General features: G+C 32.5%; 2 protein-coding genes across 2 annotated transcripts; both read right to left on the bottom strand.

Moving 5' to 3' along the window:
• Positions 1 to 1,547: 1,547 nt before the first annotated feature.
• On the bottom strand, positions 1,548 to 15,105 carry LOC134245670 (ficolin-1-like). Its single transcript, XM_062727946.1, has 4 exons — positions 15,013 to 15,105; positions 14,751 to 14,847; positions 12,815 to 12,979; positions 1,548 to 1,783 (listed from the first exon to the last, which is right to left on the bottom strand). Exons 1-4 carry the CDS (start codon positions 15,037 to 15,039, stop codon positions 1,548 to 1,550), a joined length of 525 nt encoding a protein of 174 aa, XP_062583930.1. The 5' UTR covers positions 15,040 to 15,105.
• Positions 15,106 to 19,177: 4,072 nt separating this feature from the next.
• On the bottom strand, positions 19,178 to 22,915 carry LOC134245659 (uncharacterized). Its single transcript, XM_062727937.1, has 3 exons — positions 22,673 to 22,915; positions 21,784 to 21,868; positions 19,178 to 19,377 (listed from the first exon to the last, which is right to left on the bottom strand). The coding sequence occupies exons 1-3, from the start codon at positions 22,913 to 22,915 to the stop codon at positions 19,178 to 19,180; spliced, it is 528 nt and encodes a 175-aa protein (XP_062583921.1).
• Positions 22,916 to 23,164: the final 249 nt, after the last annotated feature.

Here is a 23,164-nt window from a genome sequence, read left to right as displayed (position 1 = left end):
ACAGATTCAACGTCCATTTGTTAATGTTTTGCAATAAGATTGAAAATATTCTCTTGGCAAATGGATATTTTTGATTTTCATAAGTTTTAACATAAATTTGATATGATTTGGTGCATAACTAAATAAAACATGAAATCACATTTCTTTATGTTCAATTTTGGCTGATGAGTTTTTAGAGGTATGTGCTCTGAGACGTATTGTATGAAAATTAACCTGCAAAGATATGTCTTTTAAGGTTGTTTAAGTTAGTTTAACACTTATTCAAGGTATTCAAATTAAAAAAAAAATATCAGTTTGACAGAAAATTCTGAAAGTACGGGCCTACCTTAAAAATTAAAAATTTGTATTTACTATTTATAGCTTTCATAACAATAAATGTTTTTAGACATAAAATAGAATTTACATAGATCAATGTCTTAAATTCATAGTGTAGTGGTGCATGTAAGAGCGTCTGCTCTATAGTTGTTGATTAGTATTTCAGTTTAAACGATGATAGAAAACATCCCGTTCTACATCAATACTTGAAAATAGACCTCAAAAGCTGGATTAGCATTTTCTTTCAGACTTGTAGCAACAGGGAGGGGGCAGGGGGCTGCCCTCCCCCAGCTTTTTTTCGAACATCACTTATACTTTAGGAAATGTTCTTTTTAAAAAGGAAACGAACTATAAAGATACCTGGAAAAGTGGTTCCCATGTACATGTACTACTATGCTTTGTAAAACAAATATTAAACTTATGATAAGACATCATAAAGATGTCTGGTAAAGTACTTTTAAAGTGATAGTCTTCTTTGCAGGAAATACTATTACTCTGCTATGTCTCTATCATAAGTATAAGTTAAGTACCTCCAGTCTTTTACATATCATCTTATAACTTTCAAGGGCTATCCTCTTAAATTTGGTCTACAGTTGGAGTTGCTGCCCCCAGGCTTTGAAAAAATAAAGCACTACAAGCACAAACATGAAATCTCTAATACACAAGAACACTTTTCCTAGAGTAGTATTTTAACTGTTCAAACATTTTTTTTATTTTACCTGATGTCCATTGCAATTGTAATTGCAATATTGCAATTTTTCACATTAATTGTTGCCTTCTTGTTCTTGTACAAGTTTATTATTCGGGTTTATATATCATATTGATAACCTAATCCGATCTTTGTATTATTTCATGGAATGTTGAAAAGATTTTGCTGAATATCTTAAGAAATTTAATTCTGAATAGAATAAAGACATTTGAAAAATAAAGCTGTTAACTATAAATATGATTTGACTTTATAAAAAGATAAAATTCTTCAATATTTACATTATATATACATTATATTAGCTTTAATATTTAGGAACAAACTGTATAAGATGTCAAATATTTGAAAAATAAACAATTATTAAAGATATAGATCTGAGAGAGATCATAATATCTAGCTGTCTATTACAAGAAAAGGAGTATAAATAAATGTAATGTACTGAGAATAGTAAATGACATAAAGTTGCTAATACTATCTGTTTAATAAAAGTAAATATCAAAATCATAATAGAAATGACAGGACTTAATCAACGTTGACTCTTGTTTTTGTGCCTGATCATCATTCCAGTCTTTTGCAGCGCTTCTCCAGATATGAAGGTATTCCATACAGATTGTGCGTACAGTCCGTTCAGGTTTGCAATGTAACAGAATTTGTACCACCAGCCTCCGTGATATTCTGTAGCACAGTGTCTAGTACTACTCTTATCATTGTCCTGATCCTTAGTGCTAAATTTACATCCATTGTGATAATACAAACTGTCACCTAAAACAGAGTACATTGCCTATCAATAAAACAGAGAGAAAAAAAAATCATGAACAACTGTTGCAACCGCTATTGAAATAACGACCTATATTAAAATTATTTCTAAAGTGGTTGAGAGTGCATTTCAATAGCAAAAACAGGTAGTAACCGCTATTGAATAAACTATCACTATTGTAATAATTATTTCAATAGTGGTTGAGAGTGCATTTCAATAACAAATAAACACAGATAGTAACCATTATTGAAATAATTATTTTAATAATAGTGGTTGAGGGGGGCATTTCAATAACAAACATAGGTAGTAAACACTATTGAAATACGACCATTATCATGACTATTGAAAGAATTATTTCAATAGTTGGTGAGATTCCTTTCAATGACGACCGTAGGTTGCAACCACTATTGAAATAATGTTCGCTTTTGAAATACAGATTTCAATATGGATTAAAAAATTGATTTCAATATTAACTAAAACAACATAATCATACACTCCTTGTATTTTCTGGAATGAGTATTGTCGAGATATGTAACAACATGTCACAGATGTTATATTTTAATTTGTTCTTACAATTGGTGCGCATTGCCAATTAAAGCGGCATTGTAACGCACAAATGGAAAAATTGACAAATGTAGATTAGTAATATTACAACAATAATTATTTTCATTTGGGACTAGCCATAATTTTACAAAGAGTTACTAAAAGCAAGTAGTTTAATCAAGTTAAATAGTGTAATACCTGTTCTCATGCACCTTTTAAACATGTGCCTGGATGAATTTACAAAACGTAATAATGGCAGTGTTGTAATAAATCTTAGAGTTTGATGATCCTATACTTTACCCCGTAAATAATTTTTGCGTTATAGTGCAACCGCAGAAATTGAAAACGCAAAAATTAATTTGGTTCCTTTCAGAGGTTAAATCGCAAAAATTTACCAACCGCAGAAAATACCCGTTATACGGCATTTCATACTGGCCAAATAACATGCGCCTCTCAATCCATGGCTTGACCCACCAACCTATGTCTTCTTTGTTGTTGTTGACGATGAATAATAACGCCTGCACGACCATATGTCTTTGCTGGATTACTTGGAGTTGATTTGCAGACGTCAAAGAAGTATTGGTGAAGAAACATTCATGGTCAATTGTGGTGTGAAACAGAGATGCTTAAACAGGGTTTACATATACTAGAAGCACATGAAGCAAAGCATGGGAAATTGAAGCTGATAAATTTTGCATAGTAAAACGTAAACATATTTGGTCTACTTACATTTATTCCTGGATACTTGAAACCATAGTAACTATGGAAACTTATTCAACTTTTCTGCGCACGCGTACAATGGGATGGAAGAAGTATTGAGCAATATTTTCGATCTGGGGCACACTAAAATTATTTTTACTTTTATTTTTAATGTTTTTCTTCTAAAAAATAGAATTTTTAGGTTTTAAACAAGTAATTTTCTGAAACCTAATACATTTAGGAATTGACCAAAATTATAAGCGTCATACAAATACAATTTCATGTCTCATAAAATGATTTATATACAATCTTTTTTACATTGTTTTTGACAAATTTAGACTAAAATTGCAGTTGTTATGGATTTTTAATGTAAAAAGAGTGGGGTCGACTGGATCGGGATCGAACACATGTTTGGATCGGGTTCGGTTTGATCGGGATCGAGTGCTCAATTAATTTAATTTTATGCAAACATGAGGTTGGAATCAATTTAGAGAGATATTCAAATTTCTCTGATTTAAAGCTATATTTTCTACTCCTGTGACACCACCTCAGATGCGTTATCAGTTTGAACAGTTTGATGGATTGTGCAATTGTCTTAATCGATTTCGGATTAGTCAGCATGGAGGTAAAAACCTGATATCCCAAACCGCGCACTGTAGTGCAGATAGGTCAATCCTTTTTTGAAGAGTTGCTTGTGTTTTTTAACTGAATGAACCAGATTTCGATAATTCATGGCTACGGAAACATACATTTAAATTGTTAATATGAGCCAGGGGCGGTCTCAAGACCCGCGAGCTAGCCAGCTCAAGAGAATATTACTCGACTTTCAAGTTGGTCAGCAGACATCCATCCAAGTAGGCGACAGTGATTGACAATAATAAACTTTTACACCATCAATATCACCAGTTCACCAGCAATAATTAAATTTGGCACCACTGCAGTTTCTGGAACCCAGACATGAAATACTTGGCAAGTGATGGGGTTCACCTGAAGACAGCAGCTGCGACCACCGGTTCATGAAGAAGTACCTTCAGAACATAAAAAGTGCTGCCCTCCATGCCTCCCATCTGATTGGATGGGAGAATAATGATAAGTAGTACATTGCACATATGATGATAGATTGTTATGCATCAGTGTTTTCCATTTATTTCAAAGTAAAGGATTAGAGATCACAAAATCTCTGTGGATCTTACAACAAATTGTTATTCTAAAGCAACAATTTTGTCATTTAAAGCGGTCAATTTACCTGATTGCCGGCTCTTAGGGAAAACACTGAATGCATGTGATAAAGATTCTGGCTAATGCCGCAGTATGTCATGTCACATGTTACACAAAAATATGACATTATATTAGTGCTTATTTAATTTCAACGTAAACCTCGACACGTCTTTGCACATTATGTTACATGAATTAATAATTTGCTGTCAATGTCAGCACTTGTCAAAATTTTGGGAATCGGCAATGGATTCCATCATATTATGTGAAGGCTCCAATTTGTTTTTCTTAATCTTCCCAATATCCAATGAAGGTTGGGACGATTTGTTTATTTATTAAAAAATGGTTGCCTATCAATGTTTTTTGTATGTGAAGGCTCCAGCTGTTTTGTCATTGTCAGTACTGGTCAGGATGGGAATCGTCAATTGATTCCAATTGATGTTGGGAATCGTCAATTGATTCCAGTATGATTATGGGAATCGTCAATTGATTCCATCATATTATGTGTAGGCTACCGTTTGTTTTTCTCAATCACCCAATATCTGATGAAGGTTGGGACGATCTGTTTCTTTATTTCAAAAAAGGAATTTGTTTTTTTTAATCTTCCCAATATCTAATGAAGGTTGGGAGGATCTGTTTATTTATTTATAAGGTTTGCCTATCAATGTCTTTTTGCATGTGACTATGTGAAGGCTCCAGTTTGTTTTTCTTAATCTTCCATGTATCTAATGAAGGTTGGAAGATCTTTTTATTTATTTATAAAAAAAAAATGGGTTGCCTATCACTTTTATGTCACGGTTGATGAATTTTATGATGACCATGATGAACTGACCTATTTTAAGCTGAGCCGACACTTGTATATGATAATAGATTGGCAACATGCATTGTGAAGAGTTCAATAACAAATGATAAAGATGAAAAATGTAAGCATGTTTGCTCCTATCTACCATGTCTTTATAGCTTGGTGGCAAAGAAAATTATTAATTCTATTATATTATCACCTATGGCAATTACAACTGCTTAGACTTATTGTAGAATAAAATGCCACCAAAAAAGAGAAAAATGTGATGGGTCCGAAGCCTCCCAAAAAGGTGAAGTTACGCAGTCAACCGGCTCAGTTGCTCTCTGTGGATTCAGTTTGGGCAATTCGGTGGATTCCAATTGATCATCGACTCAAGTGGCTGCTCCAAAAAATCAGCTGACAGAAGCAAATCTTAGACAACAGCAACAGCCTTGACTCCCAGCAATGCTTCTACAAACAAGATCGCTTCAAAGGCTGCACCACTGCACCGCAGACTTCTATTACATCTTCTACTGATTTGAATAGTTCCTATTTGGTAAACACCCCTACAACAGTTGCATTGCTTTTCCTTATAACAGTTGCATTGTTTTTCAGGTTTTCGGTGGCAGATACATTTAACAGTAACAACTAGATTCTGTCCCATTATTAGTAGACAAATAAATAAATAAATAAATAAATAACATCTTTAATGATCATTTCATTGACCTCAAAAGTTTACTTCTAAATTTCAAAGAGAAAAATATTTAAATTCAGATAGAAAATAATGTTAATCATTAAATCCTCAGTCAACTAGTTTTAATTGTAATGGGAACCATTTCAGATGTTCACTAAAATGCTCCCCCATGTTCCTTATGTCCTTCCTGGTGTCTTATTCCCGGCAAGCTTCATAAAATAAGGCAATCTAGTATTTTAGTCATTTTAAGGTTTACACACACGCAAATACATGCACATACATAATGACCATATCAAAATGTTTACACTTTTAATGCATCCATTTTAAAAGCAATTCATCATAAATAATTAAAATTGGCTATATTAAATATATTAGTCATTTTACTCATTTCGTGTCCTTGCAAGTGCATGTATGTGCAGATTTACCATGTCATTTGGTGAACACTATTAAAAGTGCTATTATATTCTGATTTTTAAATCATTTCATTCTCAAAAACATACGAATACATATAAATATATATAGATAATTTGGCGATATAATGTATTATCAGTAAATGAAGACATTTTGTGAAAAATAAGTTGTGCAATGTGACATTAATGAAAATGTATTACAGATTATATCTGAGAGGCACTTATGGCTAAGCTAGACATAGGAGATGATTTTTAGAAATATCCCAAAGCACCTTCAGACTATCATTTAACAATCAATATTATTTGATAAATGTTAACCAATGGGTGCTAGTTCATCTTGTCAGTTTTGTTTAAGTTTTAAACAGGTCCTTGTAATGGTTTATGTTGGAATAAAAATCAGGCCAATATCTCAAAATGTCTCTCTGATGTTAGAAACTTCAAACGTTTACGTTTGAGAGTATATTTTCCTCTAAAGAAACAAAAACTGTCTTCTCAATAACTTGTTTGACTATATATTTAATTGAGGTAGATTCTATTCCTATAGGAAGTAGATTATCTAAGACATGAGAACAAACTCATTAATATTAGACAAATGTTGAGAGGGATAGTCCACGATAAATGTTCAAAGTTTGCCTGTCAAGTGGTCACACCTGGTCGTGCATTGTTTGAGACTCTTTATAGATTTGACTCCTGAGTTCAATTGCAAACCAAACCATTACATAGAAAATCAACTACTAAGGAACATGTTGAATTAAGGCAATGTAGCCTTTTAATATGGATCATTTTTGTGGCAAGTCAATATTTCATCAGTATTAGTGATGTTCTTTACAGAAGCTAAATTTATAAGTAGATAGATGCATCTGGTGCTTTGGGTTCAGAAACTGTATAAAGTTTAAAATGGTCTGCTAAATCTTAGTTAGATATTCATATAGATTGTCAAATTTATCTTAAAGTTCTTCCAATCATTTTGCTAGTAGACATTTGGGTCCCATATTTCAGCTATCAAAATTTGCCTTTTAGCTGATAATACAGCAGTTATACATTCAAAACTCATAGTTTACTGTTTTATCTTCCATCTACAGAAAGAATTATTTGCAATTTTTAATTTTATGAACCAAATACTCCTCTATGGTAAGAAAGTTGTAAAAAGAGCCCAGAGCTTCCAATCACAAAACCCATTTAATGAATTAGTATCTGACTTATTTCACACTTTTCAAGAAGCAGATACAAGAACCAACTATCAGCAGTCTTCCTTCTTGCCTTGAACATTTTTATTGTAAAAAAGATTGTATATAAATCATTTTATGAGACATAAAATTGTATTTGTATGACGCTTATAATTTTGGTCAATTCCTAAATGTATTAGGTTTCAGAAAATTTGTCAAAAACAATGTAAAAAAGATTGTATATAAATCATTTTATGAGACATAAAATTGTATTTGTATGACGCTTATAATTTTGGTCAATTCCTAAATGTATTAGGTTTCAGAAAATTACTTGTTTAAAACCTAAAAATTCTATTTTTTAGAAGAAAAACATTAAAAATAAAAGTAAAAATAATTTTAGTGTGCCCCAGATCGAAAATATTGCTCAATACTTCTTCCATCCCATTGTACGCGTGCGCAGAAAAGTTGAATAAGTTTCCATAGTTACTATGGTTTCAAGTATCCAGGAATAAATGTAAGTAGACCAAATATGTTTACGTTTTACTATGCAAAATTTATCAGCTTCAATTTCCCATGCTTTGCTTCATGTGCTTCTAGTATATGTAAACCCTGTTTAAGCATCTCTGTTTCACACCACAATTGACCATGAATGTTTCTTCACCAATACTTCTTTGACGTCTGCAAATCAACTCCAAGTAATCCAGCAAAGACATATGGTCGTGCAGGCGTTATTATTCATCGTCAACAACGACAAAGAAGACATAGGTTGGTGGGTCAAGCCATGGATTGAGAGGCGCATGTTATTTGGCCAGTATGAAATGCCGTATAACGGGTATTTTCTGCGGTTGGTAAATTTTTGCGATTTAACCTCTGAAAGGAACCAAATTAATTTTTGCGTTTTCAATTTCTGCGGTTGCACTATACCGCAAAAAATTATTTACGGGGTAAAGTATAGGATCATCAAACTCTAAGATTTATTACAACACTGCCATTATTACGTTTCCTATGCTAAAACAAACAGTTGTATAATCAACCACCCCAAAAATCACATGTGTCACATTGCATTGAGGCGTTACTAATACTGTCAGTCGTCTGATTTGAATGAAATTCACGGGACAATCAAACCATACAGTGTATTGTATTCACAAGCAGTAATTTTAATCACAGTCCCAAGACAATTCACAGGATTGAAAATGGAAAAAAAAAGATCGAAAGAAAAACTGCCCAACTGCTATCGGAGTTGCGATATCGACCGAATTTTCTCGCTAACGAAGACGAGTCCATGCTTGAGTTTGCAGAAGCACCACTTATTATACTTGCATGTATAAAATACCTGAAGTCATATTAAAAATATTTTGCGATTTTAATTTTTGCAGATTTGTTCCATCCGCAAAATTCCGCAAAAATTGGACAACCGCAGAAAATACCCGTTATACGGTATTGATGACGGAGATAGAGAGGGAGTGCAAAGGGGATTTTTTGAACTACATGAGAATGTGATAATGCCACCAGTCATGTTCCATGTGCTACTGTAGCGCATTACTCCAAGAATCCAAAACAAGTGAACGTTACAGACGACCACTAGCACTTAGGCCAAAGATGGTTATTAACATCAGGTATTTAGTGACAGGAAACAGCTACAAGAACCTCCAGTACATCCCAGAGGTGTCCCAAGCCATCATTCCATCGGCATCGAAAGCAAGTTTTTTGACTTGCCTAGATAGCCGAGCGGTCTAGCGCGCTGTTCCTGCATTGCTAGGAGACAGATTCCGAAGGTCGAGAGGGCGGAAGTGGGTATCCATGTCAAAGTGAATTTCTTTGTGCTTTCTATATTAATATTTGTTCACTTAGGGCAGTTATGTTAGTTCAAAAGTTGTTGTAAAATGTGCTAGCTATATATATATATATATAAATATATATATATATATATATATATATATATATATATATATATATATATATATATATATATATATATATATATATATATATATATATATACAGCGTTGTTAGAATTCCATCGGCATCGAAAGCAAGTTTTTAACTTGCCTAGATAGCCGAGCGGTCTAACGCGCTGTTCTGCACTGCTAGGAGACAGATTCCGTAGGTCAAGAGTTCAACCCCGGGCTGGGGTGGAAGTGAGTATCCTTGTAAAAGTGAATTTCTCTGTGCTTTATATATATATATATATATATATATATATATATATATATATATATATATATATATATATATATATATATATATATATATATATATATATATTCCCCTTCTCACTCGCACGATCATTCGTACCATGAAACGCATGATCGCACGAGCGCCTTACGTCCAATCGCATTGGTGCACGGTCAATCGCTCGATCACCTAATCACTCGCGCGATCTTTTTGCATTATCTTACAACACTCGCTTTTTATTGTACAACAGTCGCATATAGTCGCAAGATATATCGTAGGATTTAATGCACAACGGTCGCTTTAGATCATGCGAATTTCGTACGAATACTTTTTCATATGAGATTATTTCAACAACAGTTTACGATCCAAATAAAAGTGTTTCGGTCGCACGAATGTTTTGTCGCTTCTAATCGTACGCCAATTGTGAAGGGGCCTTTAGTTCTAAGTTTTCCTCAAAGAATTTACTTGGAATGTATTGAACTGGATTCCTGGTAAGCTTTCAGTTTACCTTTATTATAATTATTTTGTAAACGTACTTTATATTTCACTTTCATTTATTAGTCCTGCCAGCGAATAATCATATAATCTATGTGTTGTTAATGTTTGTTTCCAAATGTAAAGTGTTTGTCTTATGTGTCTTGTGTTGTGAGAGCGTGTTTGATTTTTACTTCGTAGGTTTATTTTCCTATAAGTACATTAATCAATATTTCTGTCGAACCCAGTGTTGGAGTTTTATTCCTACAAAAGACCCGATGACCCGATAAAATTTTCATAATTGATAAATTTAAAAACTAAAATTGCTTACTGACACAGTTTCCTTTTTTTAAATAGATATTAATATAATGCATTTGCATTATAAAATTTAAAACATCGAAGCCTCTTAGTCAAAATAAAACAATAAGTATACTTTCTATTGAAAAATGCAGGAATAAATATGATAAATTATACATAATTAATAGAATAGACCTTGAGTGATAAACCTTTACTTTCAGGCATTTTCCAAGCTCACAATTTTAATGGTTCAAGGTTAGAAAACTACATTTATTATGTTCCCCAAAACGAAGTTGGGGAACATATTGTTTCACTCTGTTTCTTATTATTATTTTTCTTCTTCCTGGGTACTTATTTGTCCGTGAATGATCTTGTAAACTAATCATCTGATGTAGGTAAAACCTTTTTAGGCTAAGTAAACATATTATGTAGATTTGCGGAATCAAGGTAATTTTGCGCGCACTTGCAACATGTAAAATGGCCAATATAATTGATATAGCCGTAACTTTTCTATTTTCTGATGAAATGTGTTGAAACTCAGAATATAAGAATATATTTGTATTATAGACAGGAGGACATGGTCAAATTATCATGAACTCACGCGCATGCACGTACGCTTCGCTCTGATTGGCTGAAACAAAAATCTCGGTATCTTATTCGTTTTTTGACAAAATACTTTGAAATTTACAACATAGTCATGCATTTAGATATCCTACGATATGGTATAAAATAATTTTCATGAAATCGCGCGCATGCACGTGCGCTGCAATCTGATTGGCTAAGACTTTAAATGGCTATAACTCCCTTGGTTTTCAGCCAAGCAGGATTGGATTTAGAACATAGATAGTCTTAATGGACCCCTACAATAGGGATGGTCATCATGCACATGCATGCACGTGTGTGCACGTGCAATACATATAATAAGAAATGCACTTGATTTAGCGTATTTTCAAATACTTTTTGATTAAATGCCTTGATATAAAGTACATTGAAATAAATTAATGGTGTAGATACAATGATATGGTCATTTCGCATATGCGTGCAAGTGTGCGCACGTGCAATGCAAAAATTTGCTATATACTTGGTATACTTTAGGGAAAACGTTGTTTAAGTTTACGATGCATAGAGTTTAGTTTATTTGATGAAGCTTAGAGGGAATGAAGCACCAAAGTGAAGTTGGGGAGCATTTGGGGAACATCTGTAGCGGTTTCCGTTACAATTAGCACTAGTTTTCACTGAATTTAGTTTAAATTAATCAATAATTGCAAAATACCGTTACATGTACACAACACATGTTACCATATATTTTTTAAAGATGTAAGCTGAAAAAAATATAAGTTCTGCATGCATCAGATTTAAAAATTCGAAAAGAGCTATACGAGTATGCAGTATATTGCAAATTTTTGCCCCAACAAAAGTCTTTTAAAAATTTGCTGAATTGTATAAATTGCACGAGAAATATCAAGTAAAAAACAGCTTCAAAGTAGGTTATTGCCAATTTTTGTTTTTATCATAAAATAATTATGACCTCAAAAAGAGGATAAAATGGCCAAATTGTTAACAATTTTAGCAATAAAATTTATAAAGCGCAGGTCTGCTCAAGAACAATTTTTGCATATTTCATTGATATTATCATTCTACACATTATATAAAAATCTTGAGCTTGAGCAGACCTGTGCTCGGTGACATTTACTCAAAATATCGAAGTAATATATATCTTTTTCTGTAGCAATCATAGTAATTTTTAATTCATGACATGTCATTTTCCTGACATCATTTCAAACATATGAAGTCATTTCTTTTGAAAATATTCAATGCTTTGAAGTCTGCAGATATATCACTGTTTTAGGACATAATTATATATTTCCTCGTCAAGGTTTGCTTTTGGGGGCAAATACTAGAATAAAGTCCTTTATATTTTTGATTTTATAATGGAAATTATACGAAAACTTGTCCAAATACATCATTATGATGTTGAAAGCTAAAAATATTTGCATCTCTCTAAATACATTTGAATTGTGAATATTAGGGAATACATTCTACACACGGCACTTGTTTCGGGAATAAAATTTAACCCATTCTATAATAATAAAACAAGGTATCTAATTCCAAATTACATGGAGTACCCCTCCCTTAGAATCGTGCTCATTTACACTTTCAGAGAAATGGCAGTGGCAAACTGTTTATACCTATGTCATCTACGATAATTTATCTACACAACCATATATGGCTTGTTTGTTGTTTGTTTTCTTTAATCTCCGTAAACAGCGCCCAAACTCCACTCGCCGAGTGGAAAAGTCGAACTAACCATAAAACGGTATGTGCTAATCTCGGTCAATAGAAAAATTTAAGAATGTGTGGGTTCAAAAATTCAACTCCAGATTTTAAATATTGTATTGAATAAATAAAATTTCATAGTGTCTTATTTTCCATAAAAAGTAACATAAATACAAGGTATGGTTCCTTTTCATTTAAATGAAATTAGTTCAGATCAGATTAAGAATTTTTTCAGAATATTTTATTATGTAAAATTATTTCATGTACAAATGTTATATGTAAATATATAATATAAATAAACTTACCTGCTGTTCCATTATACCCTGACACACTGAGATTGTATTTACTATCTTCATCATTGATATAAAATGTGGAAAAGTGAGCATATGCTTTAGCGCCATTAAATCTTTGTAGCTCCACCCGGAGCTCTTGGTCTTTGTTCTTTGTCAGCTCATAAATTGCGTCATTCCCTTTGGAACAAATATAAAAACTCTTAGTGTATCATATTATGGCACTGTTGATTCTTTGTTCTTTGTCAGCTTATATAAATTGCGGAATTTCCTTTGAAACAAATATCATTACACATATAATATTATATCAAGGCAGTGATGACCCTCAAAAGTTTCTCGTCAATATTCGACAAACGTGTATTGTAGACTTGTGAATTGTTTTTATGCGCCCGGATAGATAGATCCGGGGAGTATATTGTTTTTCTCCTGTCTGTTTGTCTGTCTGTGTCATCTTTAACTTCCGCCATAACTTTTGAACCATGAGGGATAGAGACTTCATATTTAGTATACATACTCCACTTATTAGTTTTTTTTTCAAATGATACCAAGGACCTTGTGACTTTGACTGTGACCTATATGCTACAAAAACTTTTTCGATCTTTCTCAATAAGAAAGAAACTTCGTATTCGGCAAACACACTCTAAGTTCTTTCAAATGACACCAAGGTCAATGACCTTATGACCTTGACTGAGTCCTTTATGCTAAAAATAGCCACCGGGTGAATAGTGTTTCACAAACACATCTTGATGTGTTTTATTCTTAGCGCGGCAATATAGATTCCGGAAAACAAAGTTTACAATAACAAAAATTAATATACCATTCATCGATAAACATATAATCAAAGCACTGATTGTTGGAAACTAGATAAAAGGATGTCAGAATTATCTACTTACATGCATGTATGCAGACTATGTAACTGATACGATTGCAAATTTGGATTTACAAACTTACAAGATGGGTTTTGATTACGATTACCCTCCAAACCTCCCGTCTTTGTGGCTCTTAATAACTACATGATACCCAATAACAATAGAATCATTGAATGGCATATATTTATTTTGAATATAAATAGAGTTCTTTTTCTTAAATCCAAAGGCGCAAAAGATCAGCACTATTACGTTAGGGGTGTATGTGTCAGATTTAATCATAAAATTTTACTTATGTTGTTAATTTTATCCAGAAATTTAATTTATGCAGTGAGTGAGAAAGTGAGAGCGAATGGCGTGTAGAAAAGAAAAAGTGTACGTACTTCATACTGTAATATGTTTGTATTAAGATGAAAATCTATTTTTTTTCTTAAAGGTTAGAAATGTATGCAGAAGGTAACGAATAAAACGCACCTGATACACACAGAAATATTTATATATTTTTATTTTATGAGTCTTTATTATAAAGTTGGGGATGAATTATATATAAATAGGCATGTACTTAGTATCCTAGATGTATTATAGAAGAACATGCAATAAATATGTAGTTATTACAGTTGTACGTTTGAAAAACCATGGTTGTCCCAAAAGGGGTCTACTCAATGATGAATTTTTACAACTTGTTTTCTGTATAAGAAATGTTATAAATAATGTGTTTTTTTTTCTTCATTTTTCAGCACTGTATATTAGATCAATATTCAAGATGTTTAAAACAATAGTTTAATACAATTTTGCTTGTGATTAAAATATGAAAATACGCAACCCTAAGTTAAATACAAATGTATCTTTCTCCTTGTTAAGTTTTTCTGTACAGATATCAGACCTGGAGAGTTATCTAAGAGAAAATTTCCAAAAATACTGACAAGTATGAAAGGTATCGCATTTAACGTAAAAAAATGGTAAAGATTATAGTTGTTTAGAATAGAAAAACCCTGATTATAATGTCCATATTTATCAAAGCCGACATCGACGTTGTGATTTTTATAGAAACCTTAAAATTTAAATGTTACATAAACTAAACTTACCAATCCAGTAGTCTTTAGAAGGATTTCCGAATCCTTGTTTATATTCTGACCACGTCCTGTAAAAATCTGTAGAACCTTCTTGTCTTCTTTGTATAGCCTGAAGCATTGAAGGTTATCTCTTAGATTTTTTTTACGTGACGTAGGCTTCAGAAAGAAAAATTTACAATCGAGAAACAATATTGGAGAAAAAACATGCAAATCTCCTTATAGTAACAGGAAAGTAGATTTAGTATTTGCAGAACACGTGACTAATTAAACATACCGTCCAACCTCCCCCTTCTGTTGTCATATCACAGTACGCAAGCTTTGTCTTAGATGTAATATTAAGTTGATAAACCCCGTTGTGTCCTTGCAGACTCGGCTTATTCTGTAAAATGGTCCAGCAATCCTGTGCTGTTTGAAAAAATACAAGTTCACATTATAAAAAGTTAGGATTCAGATATACATGAACACTTTTTGAGCAGACAGCTATCGGAATTTATATCATCAGGACATAAATATTTCCTTACTAATATGACCAATTACAGCTCTGCTGTTCTAAAAACGATCTTTAGATTTTCACCCTAATGTGGCCACGCCCTACCCCCGGATCATGAATTGAACAATTAAGAATCCTTACTTCGATGAAAAGATTTTTTTATCTATATATTACAATGTAAAAATTTGATTACCTATCGTGGCCCGCCCTACCCAAGGGTCATGGTTTGACAATGTCGAATATCCTATATATAGCTCTGGATCCACCTGAGTTTCAGCTTTCCTGGTCCAAAGGTTTTTGGGGAGATTTTTTTACCCTTTTTATTTCAATTTAAAATTTGGATTCCCAATTGTGGCCCCGCAATGTAATGTTCAAGGGTAAACTTGTTTGAAAAACAGAACCCTGTGGTTCGTTTATATTTTTAATGCTGAACTCTAAATGCGTTGAGGCTTTTCTTTTTTAATCTTTAACTCCATCGCCTCACTTGTCAAATATTTATACTTTCCCAGGATATCATATCAGCTCTACTATTTTAATTTGTATCTTTGTTAATCTCTGTATCATTTTTTTATATTTCAATGTAAAAATGTGTTTACTATTGTGATCCTTTCCCAGAAAAAGATTTTCCTTACCTATGTAAAACTTTGAATCTCCCATTATGGCCTCAATCGGGGGCAAGATTTGAACAAAATAGAAATTACACTACCTGAGGATGCTTCCACATAAATATGGCTTTGCTGTTCTTGAGAAGAAGATTTTTAAAGATTTTTTAAAATAATTATTTCTATGTAAAACTTGAATCGCCAATTGGGGTCCCGTCCTTCCCCCAGAAAGAAAATTTTAATCTACACTAGTATTTGAGGATGCTTCCATATGAGTGCGACAAACAATGGCTTTGCTGTTCCCGAGAAAAAGATTTTTCTTATATATTCTAATGATAGGTCTTTGCTTGTCCATTATGGTCCGACCCTATTCTCGGAGGGAGTCATGTTTGAACAAACTTGATTCTACACTTCCCGAGGATACTTCAACATACATATAAGCAATCTTTGCTGTTCTTGAAAAGATCTTCCCACATATTTCTATCTAAAATTTTGATCGAATATTTTGGTTCCACCCTTCCTACAAATTTATGATACGCAGAACAATTATCTATTTTAAAAAATACTAGTGTTGTCAGATTCAGATGCCCCTTGCATTTACTGCTAGATTTTATAGTTTGGACCAATCAATTGAGATTATACCTACATGTATCACGTTGGTTAATATACTCTAGCCATTTTTCTTTGAAAAAAAAGCCATTTTACAACAGCCATCTCTTCCCACCACCCTTTTTGGTGATTCTTACAATTTTACCATTTACTTGTAATTTGTTTGATAATAAAGAATGTAAAAATTAATTCATGGGTTAATTTGGTGCACTGGCTTTTTTGTGCACAATCTTTTCGTTTTTTAAGAGTTTTTTACCATTATATTATTGGTGGCTGGACTGATTTTTTTGTCATGTGATTAAGAAGATATATGTCATGTGATTAGTCTGTATGTTTAACAAGTCAATTTTTCATTAACTGAATATTTTTTAAGCCCAATCAATTAACTGTTATATAGGTTTCTGAATACGTAATGTAGATTTAATCATTTTTAATCAATTCAATAAATGACATTTTCACGCATGTGTGTTTAAATAATTTAAACAAAAGATGAAGCAAAAACAAGCCGGAATTGTCATCTCTCATTACAAAAAAAATGTGGATATATATTACTTTTAGTTGATTAATTTCGTGATAATGATTTCCATGATATATACATAAAAAGGGATCCATGTGTTCACTTTAAACCTTACAACAATATGTAAGTACTGGACACTGTCACACCACTAATTAGATAATCAAATGAATAATAAATTTTAATAGATACACTCTTCACACCTTTAAGGTAATCCAAGAGAAGTGTCTATTAATTTTGTTTTAAATCATAATTCATTCTATTTGCTTATTTGCAAGATGACATGCATCTTACTCATGTACATGTATTAGAACTATTTTATTGCTGGTCAACTGTACAAATTTGATTCTATTTCTTATAAAACCTGCCACATTTGCTCTCATTTAATGATTGTATATTGAATATTCGAATTATGAATTTATATTCGAATATCAAGAAGGATATGGAGATAACGAACAGTATTCAATCTCAAGGTCCATAAAACAATACAAAATAAAAGCAGAGCAAACACGGACCCCCGAAACATCAGAGGTGGGATCAGGTGCCATGGAGAAGTGAGCATCCTCTGCCGACCGGTCACACCCGCCGTGTGCTCCTTGTCATGATCAGGAAATAACGGAAAAAATCCGTCGTCAATTCAGTGTATAAATAATGGACTAACAATTCGTATGAAAAACGTCAGTCAGCATTTGACTCAATGATAATGACCTTGTTTTTGCTGACAAGGTCATTGCATCGACTATAGAACTTACGAAATGATGACTTTAAACGAGACTGCTGATATTCTTGTTTCATCAACTTGCTTGTCAATAATTTACCTCGTTCTAGAAATTTTTCATACGTAGAGCATGCTCTTGCGTATCGAATCAACTGAGATATATATACTCCGTATGCAGGTGATGAAGGTATATTGCTGCATAAGTAAGGAAAGTTGACGATGGAAAAGTTAAAGTCATCACGTTTATCATATCGCTCGGTTGTTAAATTACCATTAGTGTCTTTTTCAAGTAAAATATCCAAGTATGAAACAGAAGTGTCGGACTCTGTAGTATCTTTTATCTCAAGCGCACAAGGATATATCGTATCGACGTAGGAATGGAAATTACCATTATTAATTGACAATACATCGTCGATATATCTAAATGTCGAGTTGAAGGCCACAACAAGTGTTTTCTTCTTTTCACGCATAAGATTTTGCATAAATTCTGCTTCATATGAATATAAAAATAAGTCTGCTAATAACGGAGCGCAATTTGTACCCATAGGAATTCCAATAGATTGTTGGAATACCTTGTCTCCGATAACCACATAGATATTGTCAATCATACATAAACTCAAGCATCTTCTTGATGTCAACTTCAGAGTACTTATGTGTGCAATCAGAATCTGTTTTAACAAAATAATTTTGAAAATGACCAATGACAAGGTAAGTTAATTTACGAGTTCCATTCGAATGATTATTCGAATATTCAATGACATCCCTAGTTAAAATCATGTGCCCCGGGGTAGGGTTAGGGACACAATAGGGAATCGATTATTTACATTTACACATAAAAGACAAATCTTTTAAAAATCTTCTTCTAAAGAACCACTAAGGCAAGATAATCTTAGACTTTTGTGGAAGCATCCTGGGGTAGTGTAGATTTTAAGTTGTTTAACTGAAGACCCCTGTGTGTAAGGTTGGGCCACAAAAGGGAATCCAAGTGTTGCATTGAAATATATTGGAAAAATCTTTAAAAATCTTCTTTTCAAGACCACTGGACCAGATATTCTGAAACTAATGTGGAAGCATTTTGAGCGATGTAGTAAAGAGGCTTCTTATTTAAAGCTGAATTTCAAGAAAATCTTGTTCAAATTCATTTTTTTCAAACAAACCGATAAGATACTTATTTCAATATGGTTATCTGTTCTGATTGATCTGATTAGGATCTTTCTAAATTTTCCTCCTTTTCTTGTTTGTTTGGTATGGTCTGCATGGTTTTTTTTTTTTTTTTTTTTTTGAAAATTGAAAGAATCACATGTTTTCGTCTCCATTTCTTAAGTCCAACATGGGCAGGGACCATGAAGATCACAATTCGTCCTTTTCTTTGCCTGTTAATGCTTTGTATCACAATTGTCTGAACAAATGAGGAAACTGATAATATTTAGGAGCAATGCACAACAGACAGCCTGGCATATGAAAAAAGACACATTTAGCGATAAGTCATCATTTAACCTGAATAATTCAGGCGAACTTGAGAAAAGAAATACCTGGTGCTGTAGAACATTGATGTGACTGAGAAGTCCACGTCCCATTAGGTAAGCATGTAGAGACAAGAGAAGAATAAGGGGGCATAATACACTTATAGTTCAGAACTGTACCGACTCTTGTTGAATTCACAAACACAGTGGTGTTCTGATTGTCTGGATGTTCACCAGGGCAATCTGTTTGAACAAAACTTGATTTGATTAACTAATATTATATACAATAATTCTTGTAAACACATTCACAATTAATATTGTAGGAAAATAACCAAAAAATCAATGTATTGTAATAAAATTGGTGTTCTTTTTTATATCAAAGTTATGTCAATCGGTTATAATTATCAGCCAATACGGATTTTACCTTTCGTAATTCGATTTTTATCATACAATATATCTTTATAAGATGAATCAGAAAATGTCGAAAAATATACAGAGTCACTGTAGATATCTTCAATATTAAGAATATCTGGAGTTAAAATCACTGTTTAAATAAAATAATTTCACTTGCCTGTGTACGTTTTGTGAATTATGTACACCGGAATATACATTTTTTGTGCTTTCATACGAGGGCTGTTCAATGAATAATGCCCTGAAATCTATATTTACAATGTTAAAATCATTAATTTGTAATTAATGTTATTACCATTAATATGTAATTAATCTCTCATGATTTATTCTTTAATTAATTGATTACAGTCTATCTGACCACTTTTCATCTCAAAGTTTCCAGACACTGCATTAAAATGGAATGTTAATTAAAGAGTCAGTAAACAGGAGTAAAAATAAACGCTTCGTGAAAGCTGTTGTAAAATCCATAAGAATTCAAAAGAAATATTCAGTGAAATATGTGAAATTTACAGCAACCAGTGTCTGTTTTATAGACACATAAGCATGTGGACTTTAATGAACAAAAATGATAGATGTATAATGGGCTTCAAAAATGGGTACCTTCCTTGGCGACAAAGACTTACAATAATCATGCAATGTACTGATTGCAAAAATTCGAAAACTATTATTGATGATGTTTTATTGACTTTAAAACTCGTAGCAAAATTGTTAGGCATAATTTTGGGGGTAGTTTACACTGTTTTCAAGAAACATTTGACATAAAAAAGGCTTAGTACTCAATGGTCATCCTATGTTTTGAAAAATGAATGAAAACGACAGTGTGGAAGAATATCTAAAAAAATATATTTTAAAGATCAAAAATTAAAGTTATCTAGTGAAATTCAAACGGATGAAATTCAAACGGATAGTGAAAATTGAATCTACTACTTTAAACCCTCAAAACAAATTTACATTGAGATGCAGTTGACAAAGTTAGACAAGGTCTTCAACGGGGCAAAGAATTTTAAAGGCACAAAAATATTTTCTAATGCCATTTTCTTAAATATCAGTAATCTTGTTTTCAAATTCTTATTCGGGGAGGCAGATCAATTTTTGGAGAAGTCTAGAAAGCAAATATTTTGCAAAAAAAAATCGAAAGGTTTATGAGAGGATGGAGCCAGACCACTACACACGAAGAGTAAGGTAGTTTTGGGAATAAACAGAAAGTTAATGTTTTGTCACCCCAACAATATTCGCCAGATCTTTCACTCTTTGATTTGTTTCATTTTCCAAACTTAAAAAAAAACACTTTTTAGAAAGAAGAAACAAGTCAAGGAAATCATATGATCTGACATATTCCAGTATGCGAAGGGATTTACTAAAAATGTGTTCTTCAAACTATCAAAAATCTGATAAAAATGTTACGGACATGTGTTTTAATTTAAAGAGAATATTTAAGTGAATTGATTTAGGCTAAATCCTTGAAAAGCGTTTTTTTTCGAGCACCAAGAACATTATCTATTGAACAGCCTTATGGCGTGTCACTTGAGAGTTGAATCTCTTGCTTTTCGTCTGAAGACATTTCCAACCACTAGAATTACACAAATGTAAATTCTCTCAGGTACTTCTTGGTCATTTAAGCGCAAAATCGGATAAAATCGGTGAACAATAAATATACTGAACAAAGGTATGCGCTCTCTATACATGATTATCATATTAAAACCATGAGCTGTAATGGGGTACGAGAGTCATACCCCCTGACGTGATGATAGCTTCTTACATATACATTGGTCAATGTATATTTTACAGCTGATATAGACCGTGTCTTCTTATTGCGTTTCACATTTGTAATTTTTTTGTTTTTTTTTTTAATTTAGCTATTACTTAAGCTATATATAAATTTCAAAGGTTCCAGACTGCACATAAGCAAATCATAATTCACAAAGGAAAACATATACTACTGTATTAAAAGTTTTGTGTAACATATCTGTAGTTGCGTTTGGAACAATATTGACTTTAAGTAGTACACGAATGTTACTACCGAAGTGCATATATAATTATTTATGTTCCTCTGTTACATGTTAAATTTTGCAAGACCGAAGCCAAGTCAACTGAGCTAGTTTTTTGATGAAATAAAATTAAAATAACAACAGTAGCGAAAGTGAAAAAATGTCATTTATTGAAGTAAATGACACAAAACAAAATATCAACATATTATAAGGGTGTCAGATTATATATATCAGTCTCAAATAAGCTTACCAGTTATCATACAAGCTGGACCTGAAGCTGTAATCACACATTTGCTACCCGATGAACAAGATTCGTTACATTCTTTAAAGTATCTCTGTAAAATAAATGTGTAAACTGAATAATATTTAACGCCCTGGTATTCAGTTGTCATGAAAGATTGATTAATTGATTGATTGTATACTGTTTAACGTCCCTCTCCAGAATATTTCACTGATATGGAGACGTCACCATTGCCGGTAAAAGGGCTGCAAATTTAGGCCTATGCTCGGCACTCAGGGCTATTGAGCAGGGAGGGGTCTTTATCGTGCCACACCTGCTGTGACACGGAGCCTCGGTTTATACGGTCTCATCCGAAGGACCGTCCCATTTCGTCGCCTTTTAGGACAAGCAAGGGGTACTGAGGACCTATTCTAACCCGGATCCTCACGGGGATTATCATGAAAGAAAAATGAAAGAAAACGGTAAAAATTTCAAAGAGCGTTCACATGTTGTTTACGTTTTTCTCCACAACAAACCTTGATCTCTATAGCTTTTTTAAGAAAAATTCATGCATTATAAAATTTCAGCAATTTTGCACCAGAAAATTCATTGCTGAGCATCCATATTGAAATACTAGTAGATACCCATTAAGATTTGAATCATTACTATTATATAGTTCTATAATTATTATATATATATTTATGAATTGTTTATTGTTTTCATTTGAGCTCTTTAATTCTTTATTTGGAAATCACAGTCAATTTATTTAAATTTCTTCTTCTTTGACCAATTGCATCATTTTTGTGACAATAAAATTAAAATGAACAAAATATTGTGAAGTAAAAAAAAATTAATCTATTTTCAAAAAATTAACAAAAAAATTAAATGAATATCATATAAACTGAACGTTGTGTTTTACCTGTGGTTTCTTCATTTTTTCAGCATATGTATATTCTGAGTCGTGAAGGAGGTCCCCTGGATGTGACTCTACATCAGAGGATGACAATTCACATGTTAATGTATTCTGTCGAAAATTTAGGGATTTACAAATTGTTCTGACCGAACACTCCCTCAAACACATCTTAAAACCAAGTGGTGAAAGTTCGTCCATGATATGTTCTTTGAGGCGCTTGTTTGGAGTTGTGAGGAGTCCATCTTCCATAGAAATACTGGCAATGTATGCATATATTATATATACGTGTATGATGTTTATACCATTCATTGTTAATAAATTTTCACAAGACTTAACCTAACCATCTCGAACTCCCCTCTCAATTTCACCGAGAAAGAAAATTTGCATGACTATTTATTTGTGCTTATATTGATTTTTTAATGTTGTTCAATAACAAGGAATTTCTGATGTATAGATCCAAACTTGGTTCTCTGTATTTGGCATCATTTATCAAATTAT

This window comes from Saccostrea cucullata, unplaced genomic scaffold (genome assembly GCF_032062105.1).
Source record: "Saccostrea cucullata isolate Sc308-1 unplaced genomic scaffold, CSIRO_AGI_Scuc_v1 ctg3902, whole genome shotgun sequence".
NCBI classification, from domain to species: domain Eukaryota; kingdom Metazoa; phylum Mollusca; class Bivalvia; order Ostreida; family Ostreidae; genus Saccostrea; species Saccostrea cuccullata.
The sequence above is the reverse complement of the archived record's forward strand: the minus strand, read 5'-3'. Positions and strand labels throughout refer to the sequence as shown.

What these genes read in the sequence shown, in the direction of transcription:
- LOC134245670 (XM_062727946.1), bottom strand. Translation starts at nt 15,039, where the DNA reads ATGACAACAGAAGGGGGAGGTTGGACG. An exon ending in TTCTAAAGACTACTGGATTG is followed by an intron (nt 12,980 to 14,750) that starts GTAAGTTTAGTT and finishes TTTGTTCCAAAG; the next exon opens with GGAATGACGCAATTTATGAG. An exon ending in AGGGTATAATGGAACAGCAG is followed by an intron (nt 1,784 to 12,814) that starts GTAAGTTTATTT and finishes ACTCTGTTTTAG; the next exon opens with GTGACAGTTTGTATTATCAC.
- LOC134245659 (XM_062727937.1), bottom strand. Translation starts at nt 22,915, where the DNA reads ATGGAAGATGGACTCCTCACAACTCCAAACAAGCGCCTCAAAGAACAT. An exon ending in AAAAAATGAAGAAACCACAG is followed by an intron (nt 21,869 to 22,672) that starts GTAAAACACAAC and finishes TTTATTTTACAG; the next exon opens with AGATACTTTAAAGAATGTAA. An exon ending in TCCAGCTTGTATGATAACTG is followed by an intron (nt 19,378 to 21,783) that starts GTAAGCTTATTT and finishes TTGTTCAAACAG; the next exon opens with ATTGCCCTGGTGAACATCCA.